The sequence below is a fragment of the Myotis nattereri genome (genome assembly GCF_964212035.1).
Source record: "Myotis nattereri genome assembly, chromosome: 14".
Taxonomy (NCBI): domain Eukaryota; kingdom Metazoa; phylum Chordata; class Mammalia; order Chiroptera; family Vespertilionidae; genus Myotis; species Myotis nattereri.
Window position 1 is genome coordinate 20,297,595 of NC_138089.1, and position 13,944 is coordinate 20,311,538.

Sequence of the window (13,944 nt, forward strand, 5' to 3'; positions counted from 1 at the left end):
AAGTCACGATGTGTTGCCTCTACCTGCCCAGAGGTATGACCCACACGTGACCCGGCAGTGGTTGTTGAGGTAGAGACCACCCAAGAATTGTTCTACCCCCTGAAGTGAGAGGGGAAAAGGAATCCAATCAGAAATGTAGAAAATCACTCTCCCACTTCTGAATGGTGGAGAAATGCCAGACGGTGTCCCTGGGAGATTATAACATGGAGCTGCCATGCTGCTCAGAGAAGGATGTCTCAAAAGATAAATAAAGAAACCACAGTCATTTTTACTAGAAACCCACCCGAAGTAAAGGAGGCATGGGCTTTAGGCATTTGAGGGGGCACTGAGCAGAGAATACAGCTGAGAGTAGGTGTCCTGTCCCCAAGGTCTACCTGTGCATCCTTCAGGTGGTGAAGATGCAACCTCTGGTCCAAACCCCTGTGACTCATATCACCAATGCAGGCCAGGCTTGAAGAGGGGCCTGCGACAGGCGGTCAAGCCACAGGGACTGACTGAGGCACATCCTCATCACTCAGCCCTGGGCCTCTGTCAGGCACCTCCCTCACCTCCAGAGGGTTCCTGAGGCCCAGGAACAGCTGCTTCAAAAAGCCATCATGCACGGACCCCGAGGCAATGCCAATGAGAACACAAGCAAGACGCACGGCCACCTGCCCTTGGCCTGAGAGCAGCAAACCTCACTTCTAATCGAATTTCCAGTCTGACCCCTGGAAGCACTGATCTATGTGACCCCAAGTGTAGAACATTGCTCATATTGAGGAAGGGCACCCCCATGTCTGTGACACCTGCCCACGAATGACTGGAGTATTATGGAATCGTTTTAGAGGGAACTATTTCTCCTTCCTCAGGGCCACATCACTTGGATGAAAATAACTACTGCCACCCAAGGGCACAGTATGACACTAAATGCAATCTTCAGCAGAGTCAGTGTCGGCACATAAACAGCATACTCCATGGTCCTCTGCCTCAAACAAGAGTGTGTCAGCCATGCCCACCACAAGCTGAGAGGACCGTCAACTGGAAAGCCATTAGCAACTGACACACAGCTGTATTGCCTTTTACCAGCTAGCTGTGTACCTGAAACATACTTGTAGATGAGCAGCTTTTGTAAATCAAGTGCTTTTGTTCTTTGGTTTTTAACTCCTAAAAAGGCATAACTTGTCCATGGGAAAACACTTAAACTGAACTGAGGGTGGAATGTAAAAAGTAAGTCCTTCAATTTCCTGGATATTCCTAGAGAAATGTTCTGCATATACACCACTTATGAATACCCTTCAAACACGTGCAATGTCCTATGTCTTTTCCTCAGCATCTCGGCCCCTTATTGGTGAGCATCTGAACCTCTCCACCTGAGCACACAGGGCTCCATCTCACTCAGGTCTCCCAGGAAATGCCTGTGCACCCTGAGATGCTAATGCTGCTCCTTGATAGAGCCCGCCATAATCAGGCAGGTTTGGGCAAGCTGACTCATACACTGCAATGGCTTTCTCTGGGGTACAGACGTGTATTCCCTGAATATCCTGTGTACACAGTGGATCAAGAGTGGCAGATTTTACATAGCATCTCCCTCCCTTATTTCACCCCCAAAAAGTCTTTCAAGGATGCTTAGCAACATCCGTGCACTGTAATCTCTCTGCAATAGTCCCCACTCCCACCCTGCCCCAGTCCTTGGCTATTATTTCCCACTCACCCTTCAGACGGCAGCCAAGCTCATCTTCCTCAAGAACGTGTCCTCTGGCCATGGCCACCCCCACCCCCAGTTCGCCCCTGGCCCGGCTAAGCTGTTCTGGGACACAGCTGGCAGAACCACAGCCCCCTTTCCTCTGGGTGCACCGAGAGCTCACTGTGCGTTCACTTCCCTGTTCCTCCCCACTGGCCTGTGAGCTCCAGGAGCGCATGGGGGTGTCTTCCCATTCATCACACCTTCCTACGCTAGCGTCTAATGTCGGCACACGGGAGATGTTTTGTGAAAATCTATTAGATCAATATATGATGGTGGTGTCAAACCCAGCTCTGTGCCTGTCACCCCAGTCACTATGGTGGAGGAATTCACTTCTAAAGGCACCGAAGCCAGGGAGGCGGAGAGCCATTTTGCACTGCAAATCATTATTCCCTTGCCTGGTACACATTCCTGTCTGGCAGGTTTGTAGGATTAAATGTGGAGGCATCTCACCTCCAACAGAAATATCCCCAACGTGTGAGCAGCTGGTACCCACTGATATTCTGAGGCAGTTTGCTTTACATTTTTAAAAAGATTTTCTGCTGCAACATTTCTTTTGCTCAGGGGAAGAGATTGGGAGTGTTTATTTTTTAAAAAAAGAAGACTACTTTTCATTTATGATGGATTTTTACATGCTGAGAAGAAAATAGCACAATTTGACTAAAACAGGGCCTTCCATTTGCCACACGAGCAAAGTGTGTGTTAATAGGCATGACACAGCTACGTGAACACAGGCACAGCCACAGGGTGGTGGATATGGGGGCACGTAGGACACGGTACAAAGAGGCCGTATGTCTCGCTGATTCTGAAATCAAAGTGTGGGGGGTCATATGCTGACTCGTCCATTTCACTGGCTGAGTCATCCTGAGCAAGTCTCTAAGCCTCTGTCTCCTCATCTGTAAAATGGGAATAACAATGGCTCCTACTTCACTGTCTTGTGGGAAGGAGTATACTGTCTGAGATCATGCTTGTGCCTGCACCTAAAAAACACCGCATCTATGTTATCCAAAGGAAGAACACTGACGAGGAAGACATCCGTGGGCTCATGCCCAGGGGAGTGCTTCCAAGGAAGAGGGCTGTGTGTTCTAGGTAGAAGATTCCGTTAGCTTAGAGCAGGGGAGAGAAGAAAGAGAAGCGGCAAGAAAGACTCCCTTCATGCCCCTGCCATGACTAGTACCAGCGAACTGCTGAGGCCCCAGGACCCCCGAGAGCCCTGAGTCCCTGAAAGAAGGAAAGCCAAGAGCATCACTTGGAAGCCCCACAGCAATTAACTGATGACACCACAGTTCGCAGGAGCCATGTGGCCCAGCGGTAGGACCTGAACACACGGAGGCTCCCAGGTCTGAGCATGAGGAGCAAAGGGAAGGCGGGTGAGCATCAGCATGCGGCTGCTGCCGAAGGTGCCCACGGCTTCTGACACCCGCAAGCAACTCTGGCTCCACACTGTTTTCTGTGCATTGACTGTCCAGTGGTAAACGGATTTCCAACATAGAGGAGGGAAAAATAATGTCACCTGGTTCAGGGTCACACACACGCCCAGGCATAGGTCAGCCACTGTGGGGTATTCACCATCATCACTAACAAAAGTGACGCTTAGTAGGCAGTTACCACACACAAGCCACGGTGCTAAAGGCTGAGCGTAGTGTGCTGTTTCATTTAATCCTCACAAACGTCCATGAGGCAGGTGCTACCATAATGTCTGCTTTACAGATGAGCAGGCAGCATAACCTTTGTGGCGGCAAGAGTCAGCACTGAGGCAACGCATACGTCACTGGACCACTCACCCTTGGACGAGCCCCATGGCTGACCTGGTGCAGCTCAGGGAGGGGGCAGAGCAGGCCTGGGGCCACCTGCAGGACCATCTGCTCACCTCCCTGGAGGCCCAGCCCCCATATCCTCAGCAAAGCTGCCCCTTTCTCATTCTCGGGGCCCGGTGGCATCTCATGGCTGGCTGAGGCAGCCCGGGCACAGAGCTTCTAGTCCTATTGTCCCCACTGCCTGCCCAGGCTGCACCACACACTGCTGTGACTTCCAGGTGCTGAAGATGGCCCCGTCCTTCCCCTTCCCCATCACAGCACAGATCCAAAGCAAATGTTAAGTGGACTGCTATCTAAGTCATTAAGTACATACTGTAAATCACCTACAAATTCCGGTTCTCTACTATTCATGCGACATTTCACAAATGTAGACACACCAGGAAAACCAACAACAAATGAAAACCCCTGTTAGCAATGGTTCCAGCTCTTGCATTGCCCCTCACTGTCCCGGCCCCTCCTTGTAGAATCCCCTGGCCTACATTCAGCTCCAATTGAACTGCAAGCCTCCATAATGATTTCTATTATTCTGGGAAAATAGGAAGATATTAAAAATACAAACAAATTAAGAGAACTTGAAGGCAGTATAACTTCATTAAGAATACATCTAAAACGATTGTCTTCAAGAGCAAGCACACACACACAAAATGAAATTCAAATAGAAGTAGAATTGACAAACCAACAAGCAGAAATAATGATCCATTTGTGATGACTTATAGTAATATGGGAATCAGACAGTAATGTAACAATGTAAGATTCCTGTACTGATATAGGATTCAGGTGGTGATGCAGTGATGTAGGATTCAGGTGGTGGTGCAGTGATGTAAGATCCAGGTGGTGATGGAGTAATGTAGGATCCAGGTGGTATTACAGTAGTGCAGGTTCAAGGTAGGAATGTAGGAATATGAAATTCAGCTCAACAAACATCGGTGGAAACACTTCTATTCCAGCCATTCTGCTAGGTTCCCAAGGGGATGAGAAAAGCACAGCCTCTGTCTCCAAGGAAAATGATCCCCCTGCTTTCCAGGGAAAGTGAAGCCACTGCTCTGTGGGGACATCCATGAGGGGGCAGGTGCCTGCTCTGGAGAGGAGGGCTGAGACCAGAGGGAGGGACAAGGTCTCCGTGCAGGAGCTGGTCAGAGGAGCAGGGAGAGCAGGCTGGGGTGGAGGGAGGAGCGCAAGGGAAGGCCATGGAGAGTTGGAGTCCCGGGATCTGATATGAAGGGGGAGGAGATGGCTGGCCAGTGAAAGAGGGTGGTGAACTGGCATCACTGTGAGAGTGTTTATACCTCACCCTGCAAAACGCTGACGGGAGGCTGAGTGTTGGGCAGGGCCAGGTCAGGAACCCACCTAGAGAGTTGAGAGATGGAAACTGGTTTGGCTTGAGGAGATGATGTGTGTCAATCCAGCACCTCCTCGTGCCAGGCTCTGTGCTGGGTGCTCAAAATAACACTTCACACCTTACAGAGGGGGAAACTGAGGCTCAGAGAGTGGAACGTTTTTCTCTGGTCTACCAGGCTGGTTGGTACTCAGAGAATTGTGATCCATGTCCAGGCCTGCTACACTCCAAAGACTCGCTGATGCTTCTGGAAAACCGGAAACAGACCTGATGGAGACGATGGGCACTGCAGGGGTCAGGCCTGAGTGAATGGGCCAGAGCAACACCGAAGTGCTTCCCAGAGGCTCAGGGGGAAGTGCAACTCTTCCCACTTGATTGTTAGGGAGCCATTCACTGAAGTCATGCATTTGAGGTTTATCCCATTTTATGTCTGGACCCCACTCTAGACCACTCAGCTGCTCAAACTGTGACTTTTTAAGCAGATATAGTTATTCTGTGACACAAAAATATAATTTTCAAACTGTAAGAGAAAAATGATGATTACTTTGGGATGACAACCGTGGAGTCCCTTCAGTGGCATTACCGTGTGTGTGTCTCACCTGTCCTGCTGTCCTCACACTGGTGGACCGGGCTGGGAAAGTTCCCCTGGCCCAGGTGAGGCCTGCAGGTGCCAGAGGGCCCTGCGCTGGGAGGGTCCTAGCATCTTCCTCTAGGACCAGAGCAGGGTGTCAGGCCTGATCCCCATTTATGGCCATAGCACCATCACGTCCAGTGAGTGAAGGGAGACCGACGTGAAAGCATGATTCAAGCCACCTCCAAATGGTCCAGTTCAGCATTCCAGGAGAAAACAAACCATTCAGAGCCTGAATATCTCTCTCTCTCTCTCTCTCTCTCTCTCTCTCTCTCTCTCTCTCTCTCTCCATACACACACACACACACACACACACACACACACACACACACAGGCAAGGGGAAGAAAAAGAAAACTTAAACACAGCATTTTAAAGGTCCACGAGCCTTCTTACACGTCAAACAACCCTTAGAAAACATCTTAATGATTTCCGTGTAAACGAATCAGAAACATATGGATTAAATTCCCCTTAAAATATACACATGTAATTAAGGGGAAAAGTGCTTGGCAAAATGCACTTTGCATTTTATCAAACCCAACATTTGAAAAATAGGTTGAGACATCTGACAAATCCACACATACCGATCCTGCCCATCCTGATGGCAGTGCACTCTGCTCCCACAGGGCCCAGGTCCACCTCCCAGCAGCGAGCTCTGCGCCCACAGGCCCCAAGTTCACCTCCCAGCAGCTAGTTCTGCACCCACAGGGCCCAGGTCTACCTCCCAGCAGCTAGTTCTGCACCCACAGGGCCCAGGTCCACCTCCCAGCAGCGAGCTCTGCGCCCACAGGGCCCAAGTCCACCTCATAGACCGCTGCCCTTGCCTGGGCTTTTAGAAGAACCTATTGGACTGTAACAGACAGAACAATTCCTCTGTGATGGTGGTGATGAGTGTCCCTTTCCCTGAACCTGTGTTCATTTTCAGGGGCTGGGCCTCCACACACAGCGCAGTCTTGTCTGACGAGGTTCCCTGACAAGAAGGTTAAGGGATGGCCTAGGCCAGTAGTTGGCAAACTCATTAGTCAACAGAGCCAAATATCAACAGTACAACAATTGAAATTTCTTTTGAGAGCCAAATTTTTTAAACTTAAACTATATAGGTAGGTACATTGTTATTAACCTAATTAGGGTACTCCTAAGGCTTAGGAAGAGCCACACTCAAGGGGTCAAAGAGCCGCATATGGCTCATGAGCTGCAGTTTGCCGACCAGGGGCCTAGGCTGTATCCCGCAATTCATACCTCCCCTATGCCTGCCAGGCAGGCCACCTGTCCCCCTGCCTTCCGTTACTGCTGGAGGAGGGGAATCAAGATGTAGAGTCACCGAAACTGGTTTGGCTCAGTGGATAGAGCGTCAGCTTGCAGACTGGAGGGTCCCAGGTTAGATTCCAGTCAAGGGCATATACCTGGGTTGTGGGCACATCCCCAGTAGAGCGTGTGCAGGAGGCAGCTGATCGATGCTTCTCTCTCATTGATGTTTCTAACTCTCTATCTCTCTCCTTTCCTCTCTGTAAAAATCAATAAAATATATTTTTAAAAAAAGATGTAGGGTTATTTCAGGTATCTTTTCTTCATACGTATCAAAGCGAAGTGTTTTAATGTGCACTCTTCTTTCCTTCGCTCACCTTGCAATAAATATTTATTGAGTCCCTACTATGTGCTAAGTCCCAGACTGGGGCTGAGCAATCATCAGAAAACAAAACAGATTAGGTCCCTGCCCTCAGGGAGCTAATATTCTCGATGGAGGTTGCTCTCTGGGGCCCAGGCCCAAGAGCCCTCACCTTAGTCATCCAACAGGCCAGGCACCATTCCTCTCCCCCGGGTTTTCTCATTCTGCGTCCTGGATTCCTTCCCTCCCTCTGTCCTCTCCTTCAGTGTGGATGGGACCAGCGCACACCTGTTCCAGCACACACCTGTTCTCAGGAAAGCGGCCAATCAGATGGTACCAGGCCCCAACGCTTCCATGATCTTCTGATGGCTCTCGCAGCCTCTCACCACCTGGCCAGCCCTCCCGGGCCCCGTAGTTACCTTTCTGACTCCCATAGAGGGGCGGCCACTCCTGCTGCAGCCGCTGGCGGCCAGCCCATCCTTACTCCCTCCGCAGCCTCCCCGACACCCCACTTCCTCACTCTCAGAGTCCCTGCCCACACTCGCCCACCTGGATACCTGCTCATAGTTTAGTCTGTGGGACACACTTCACCACCAATGACTCCCTGCCTGCCTGTCTCCTCCTCTCTTCATCTCAGGGAGGCCAGGACCAGGTCAGCGACGCACTCTGCCTTCGCAACTCCTGTCACGCTGGTCATACCTTGCTCAGTACTGTCTTCCCCCACTGCTCGGGCAGGGCCCATGTCTGTCCTAGTCATGGATGGACCTCTAGAGCTTGGCACAGACAACGTCTGATGAATGAAGGAAGGATGGAAAGCACAAACGAAGGAACAGATGACATGTTGCACTGAGACAACATTTAGTTTGTTCTCTCTGCTCTCTCCCCCTTTCTCTCCCAGGCCGGTAGTCAGAGCCTCTGTAGTTTTTGCTCCCAGGATGTTGGCAGGGATGACATGTGTGAGCGACATAAGTCAGAAGCTCTCCCCAGCGAGTGTGGGCATCTCATCTCAGTGCAGTTATTGGGCGGGGAGCCGTGGTGTGCAAAGGAGAGGAGGCAGAGGGCAGCCAGAGAGACATGACACTGGAGATGGACCTGGGGTCTCGCTAGCGCGGAGCCTGTCCCCACCTCCTAACAGTGCCGGGAATATTTATGCTTCAGAAGGAAGGCGGGCAATGGACTGCAGGGGTGAAACCCAAGGCCTGGGGTCTCAGCCTGTGCAAATCTTCCCAGTCCCCAAGGTGACCTGAGAGTAGCCGAGGGGATCCTGAGAGGCCAGGTGCCTATTCTCTCGGACCTCACGCCCAGAGAGGCAGCCGAGTAAGTGGGACTTGTCACCCCCAGCTTGGCACAGCGCTTCCCACACACAGCAGCTCCCAAGCAAGTCTCAAACCACGTGCACCCCCGGGGTCCAAGCTGCCCCGTGGGAGAGCGTGACCCGGCATTGGTTCCTTTGTGGGGAGTAAGATTCCTAACCCAGGAGCATCACAGCCAGGGACCAAGCTCTGAGCATGTGTGTTGAGTACATGTCATCAAAAACTGGATCGGAGCTGGAGGGTCCTCTAAACATAAAATACATCTCTGCAGCTTGAAAAGAAAAAAGACGGTTTGGGGCTGGTTTGAATTAGGTAGAATGGAGACAGGAATTTTCCTGAAGCCCCTCCCCTGGGCAGCTCTGCGCTGCCTAGCAGACTAGACAAGGGATAGAGCCTGACTGACCCCACCGCCGGGGACCAGTGGGTCTGGGTGGGGGCGATAGGCAGACCCCACAGCGCTGCTGAGAATGACTTTAAACATCATCACCTACCTCCACAGCTCAAGCGAAGCTCCCACAGGGCCCACGCCCGCCTCATAGACCGCTGCCCTTGCCTGGGCTTTTAGGATTCGCCTGGTGAGACGCAGAGCCACCCCCACGGCCTGTGTGATCAGTGGCAGTGCTGGTCCCTCCTGTGCAGTTGCCCCCGAAAGGTGCAATTATGCCTTTAAAGCTTACGGTGCAATTAAATCTCTCTCCATGATGGTGCTAATGGCTCCGGCAACCTTGAAGCAGCTGTCATATTTTAAAAGATCGTTCTGAATTGTTTTATATCTGAAATTGCTCTGTAAAATCTTGTTAATTTGTCATCTTCAGTTGAGTGTGTATTTAATGCTGAGAGGATGGCTTTCTTCCAGGCACGATGCGCAAAGGGGCCTTCCTGCCTCGCTGCCAAGACCGTCCTAGAGGACTCAATCCTACCAGAGACGTGAGCTCAGCCCCTCAGGCTTGGGTGCTCAGGAATCTGCTCTCTAAGGAAGAGTCCAAACTGAAGATCAGGTCACGTGGCCCAGTCCAGAGCCCAGCAGAGGTGGTTCAGACTGACATCACTTTCTCCAGGAGGAAGAGAGAAAATGGCAAATGTGTGGCTGCCACATGAGCGAGTGGCAGGGCCCCTCCTTGGCACTCCCACTGCCCCTGGCTTTCCATAAAGGTGACCGCTAACTAATGATCTCATTACCTATTTGTTCCCCAAGTAAAGTGTGAACCCCTCAGGAGAGGGGCTGCGTCTGCTTCACCATGTGGTGCCCCAAAACCATGGGAATAATTCACGAATGGAGTCCTGCCCCCACTGAGGATTAAGGATGGGTAACAGGTTAACAAGGAAAGGAAGACATCAGGTATCCGGCCACAAAGCACAGCCGCGAGAGGCATGCTTCAGAGACAGTGAGGAGGAGGTTCTTTAATCACTGACCAGCCTTTGTAAACAGGGACCTAGAGCAATTTAGAAATGCAACTCATGGTCATGTTGTTTCCCAATAATAGCGATGGCACTATGACTGTGCACTTTCATGAGTCGCTGTTGTGTGAAGGCTGCACCCACATCGTTTTACAGCCTCACAATGGCCCTCTGAGGGAGCTGGCATCCTCATCTCGGAGGGAAACTGAGGCTCAGGATCCAGCGAGGGGAGGAGCAGGAATCAAACCCACAGCCTTCTCTGGACCACCGAGCGATTGTAGGTGAATCGGAGCTGGATGGGTGATGGACACTGGCCCCTGATATTTTTGAAACCACAATGGTAGGCAGCAGGTCAGAATTTTACTTTGAAGATGCCATCATTTTCTGAAGTATTTTTCTGAGGGAATGGCTCTTTTTTTAGCAGCCTCCCAGGTGTGACAAAGCAGAGCAAAATCCAGCTCAGTGATGGTGACGATGACAAGGGCAACATCATTAATGTAAGCTTTTATTCACACCCTCTGTTGAGTCCTCACAGCCACCCCATGAGGTAGACACAGTTATTATCCACATTCTACGGAAGAGGAAACTAAGGTCTCAGGAGAGAAGGTGGTGCACTCAAGGTCACAGCCATTCAGAGGTGAAACCCAGGGTCTAACCAGAGTTCATCTGCTGCCAGAGCCCAGTCCTCGGCCAAGATAATCCCAACCCCAATGGGCATATGGGGACTTGGGGACAATATCCCTAGGCCCTATGTGAAGGATGGACTTGAGGGCCACAAGCCTGAAAACAGGGAGTCCCTGAGGTCCCTGCTGCTTTGTACTCTAAGAAAGACCACAACTGATTCTGTTGCAACCCCAGGCATTCCTGAACACTTAACTACCATTACAGGGAATAGAGGAAGGGGAGAGAGAGGCTCCACCACAGGTCAGGGAGTGACTCCTACAGGTCCAATCCGGACATTGTTTTTTGTAGGTGAATGTTTTACTGAAACACAGCCACATCCACTGACTTACCTGTCGCCAAGGCTGCGTTGTGCCAGCACAGCAGAGTTGAGTAGCTGTGAGCAGGCTAGATGTCCCTCAAGGCTAGAGATATTTACTATTGGGCCCTTTACAGAAGCAAGTTTGCCAACCCTGGACTGGCTGTCAGAGAGCTCCTGCAAACAGCATGGGGAAGTAGCAAGCCAGAGTCTCCAGAGAGATCAAGCACATACTGCACCTATCCACGCTGACATACCCAGAGTATAATTGTGGTTTTCAAAATAACACAATGTCCCAAACCGGCCAGCCCCGCACCTCACCACCTCCTCTCCACCCCTGAAAGGAGCGCCCTGAGGCTTACCTTTGTTGTACATGTTCGTTGGCACCTGGACGTCACTGAGACTGATGTTCACAGGCAGATTATTGAAATGGTCATTTGGGGCCAAGATGAATTCCTTCCCCAGCTCCAAAAAGTTCCCGTCTTTGTCCCTTTCATTGATCAGCACAGCATTGAAGTATTCATACTGAAAGAGAAGGTCAGGAAACGTTACATGTGGCTCAGGCAGGGGGCTGTGGTCTCAGGCAGACCTGGGCTTAAGCCTCGGGCCATCCTCACACTGTGGATCCTGCCCTGGTTACGTGGTCCCTTTTACTCTTCCGTATCCTCTATGGCAGCTTTCACAGGGGTGTGACTGTGGTATGTAAACGTTTCTCAATGTCAGACAATATTCTTGGAAAAAAATGGAAAGAGCTGCACAGTACTTCCTTTTGCATATATACTATAGAGAAAACTGCCCTAAAACCAATTTAATTTTTGAAAATTTTAAGACAGACCCTTTCCTTATACAGCCAACGTTTCAGTTGAAGGAGACTGGAAAGAATAAAAAATAACAAGTAAACAGGTAATATGTCAGATAGTCATACTTGCTAAAGAAAAATAATGAAGCAGGGCCAGGGGAAAGCAGCAGGGAAGGGCTGTGCTTTTATATACAAGGCTCAGAGGAGGTCTCACCACTCCAGCGACTCACACACATGCTGAATGAAGGGAGGAAGGGAGCTGTGTGGGCAACAGCACGGACCGAGGGGACTGCAGGGCAAAGGCCCTCAAGATGTGAGTGTGCAGACATGTTTTAAAAATGTCTGCATCATCATATCATCATGGTCATCATCATCATCATGGAATCTATGTATATAAAAGGTGAATATGCAAAGTGTCCCCTCAGAAGTTCAACCACAAGACCAGGAGTTCTATCGCTCACTATGATGTGCGCTGACCACCAGGAAGGCGATGGCTGGCAGCTGGCAGCCAGGGAAGGGAGGCTCCGGACAGTAGTCAGAAGGAAAGCCCTGGCCGGCAGCCAGAAGGCTCCGATCGGCCCTGATCGCCGGCCAGGCCTAGGGACCCTACCTGTGCATGAATTTTGTGCACTGGGCCTCTAAAACAGAAGACATTTTTGACATAATAATGGCTGAAAATTTTCCAAAATTATGACAAACACCAAACCACAGATCCAAGAAACTTAGAGAGCACCAAGCATCTGACTTAAACAAAATCTACACCTAGTCACATCATATTCAAACAGCAAAAAAGTCAAAGAAAATCTTAAAAGAAGCCAGGAAGTGAGGTTTTAAATATGTTTTTATTGATTTTTAAGAGGAAAGGAAGGGAGAGAGAGGGAAAAACATCCATGAGAGAAACATCAACATCTATGGGCTGCCTCCTGCACGCCCACTGCTGGAGGTCAAGCCCACAACAGGGGCATGTGCCCTGACCAGGAATTGAACCAGTGACCCCTTGTTGCATGGGTCTACGCTCAACCACTGAGCCACACCAGCAGGGCACAATAAGTTTTAAATTACTGAAATCCACATAGTATTGTCCCTGAGAGCAGTAGGCTAATTTTAGAAATTAATATATGATAATGATATAAAACTATCAATGATATCTAAGAAATTTTATGCCTAGAAAAACCCTAGAGATTGGAAATTAAACAGCACAGTACTTAAAAAACATGTGTCAAGAAAGAAAATTACATGGAAAATATTTTTAAAATTAATGATAATGAAAAGTGTCAATATGTGTGAGATGTAGCTAAAATGGACTTTACCAAAAAGTTATAGATTTAAAAGCTTATGGAAAAGAAGCAAATTTTAAGATGAATAGTTGAAGATAAAAAAGAACAAATGAAACTCAATGTTAAAAGTAGAAATAAAATAATAGAGATAAAAGCAGAAAGCAATAAAACAAAAAGCAAATAACAGCAGGGGGGAAATCAATAACATTAAAGTTGGTTCTTTAAAATAGTTAATAAAGTTATAAAACCCTTGCTAGATGGATGAATAAAAAGAAGGAACCACAGAATACTAGTATCAGGAATGAAAGAGGAAACATTATTATATATCCTAGAGACAATGAAAAGATAAGGGGTAATTACAAACAACTTTATGCCAATATTTGATAACTTGAGTTAAATGTCAAATTTCTTTTAAAAATAGAAATTACCAAAATTGTCAAAAGAAGATACGCCTAGCCCTATACAAACAAAGTAACGGAGTTCACAATTAATAGCCATGCTAAAACAAATAACTCTAGGTTCAGATGCCTTAAATTATGAATTACATCAACTATATAAGGAATAAACACAAACTCTCTTATAAAATTAGAGGAGGGAATATGTCTCAACTTATTTAATGAGGGCAGCATAACCCTGATGCCAAAATCAAACAAGAATTTTTTTTTAATTATACACTAATATCCCTCATTCACCTAGATGTAAAAATCTTAACAAAATATTGAATCAAATTCACCTACACTTAAAAAGATGACCAACTTGTGTTTATCCCAGGAATTCAAGGTTGGTTTCACATTTGAAAATATCAGCACAGTTTACCACATTAACAGAATAAAGAAAAAAAATCATATGACCAAATAAATGCAGAAAAAATCATTTGAAAGAATTCAATTTTTGTTTATCAAAAAACTCTCAGGAAATTAGAAATAGGACAAAATGTCCTCAACCTGATAAACAGCATTTATGAAAAATCTACAGCTAAAATTATATATATATGATGAAGCAATCAATGTTTCCTCTAAGAACAGGAGCATGGCAAAGATGTCAGATCACTTCTATTTAACATCATACTA

General features: G+C 48.4%; 1 protein-coding gene across 2 annotated transcripts in view; it reads right to left on the minus strand.

The window, feature by feature from the left end:
- CACNA2D3 (calcium voltage-gated channel auxiliary subunit alpha2delta 3) overlaps positions 1-13,944 on the minus strand; it is a gene marked incomplete at its 5' end in the record, with an annotated part of 806,336 nt that overhangs the window by 481,071 nt on the left and 311,321 nt on the right. For both annotated transcript variants that reach the window (XM_081105975.1, XM_081105974.1), the window contains one exon: positions 11,161-11,323. In XM_081105975.1, coding sequence (XP_080962101.1) covers positions 11,161-11,323 — 163 coding nt within the window. The remainder of the gene's footprint in view (positions 1-11,160; positions 11,324-13,944) is intronic.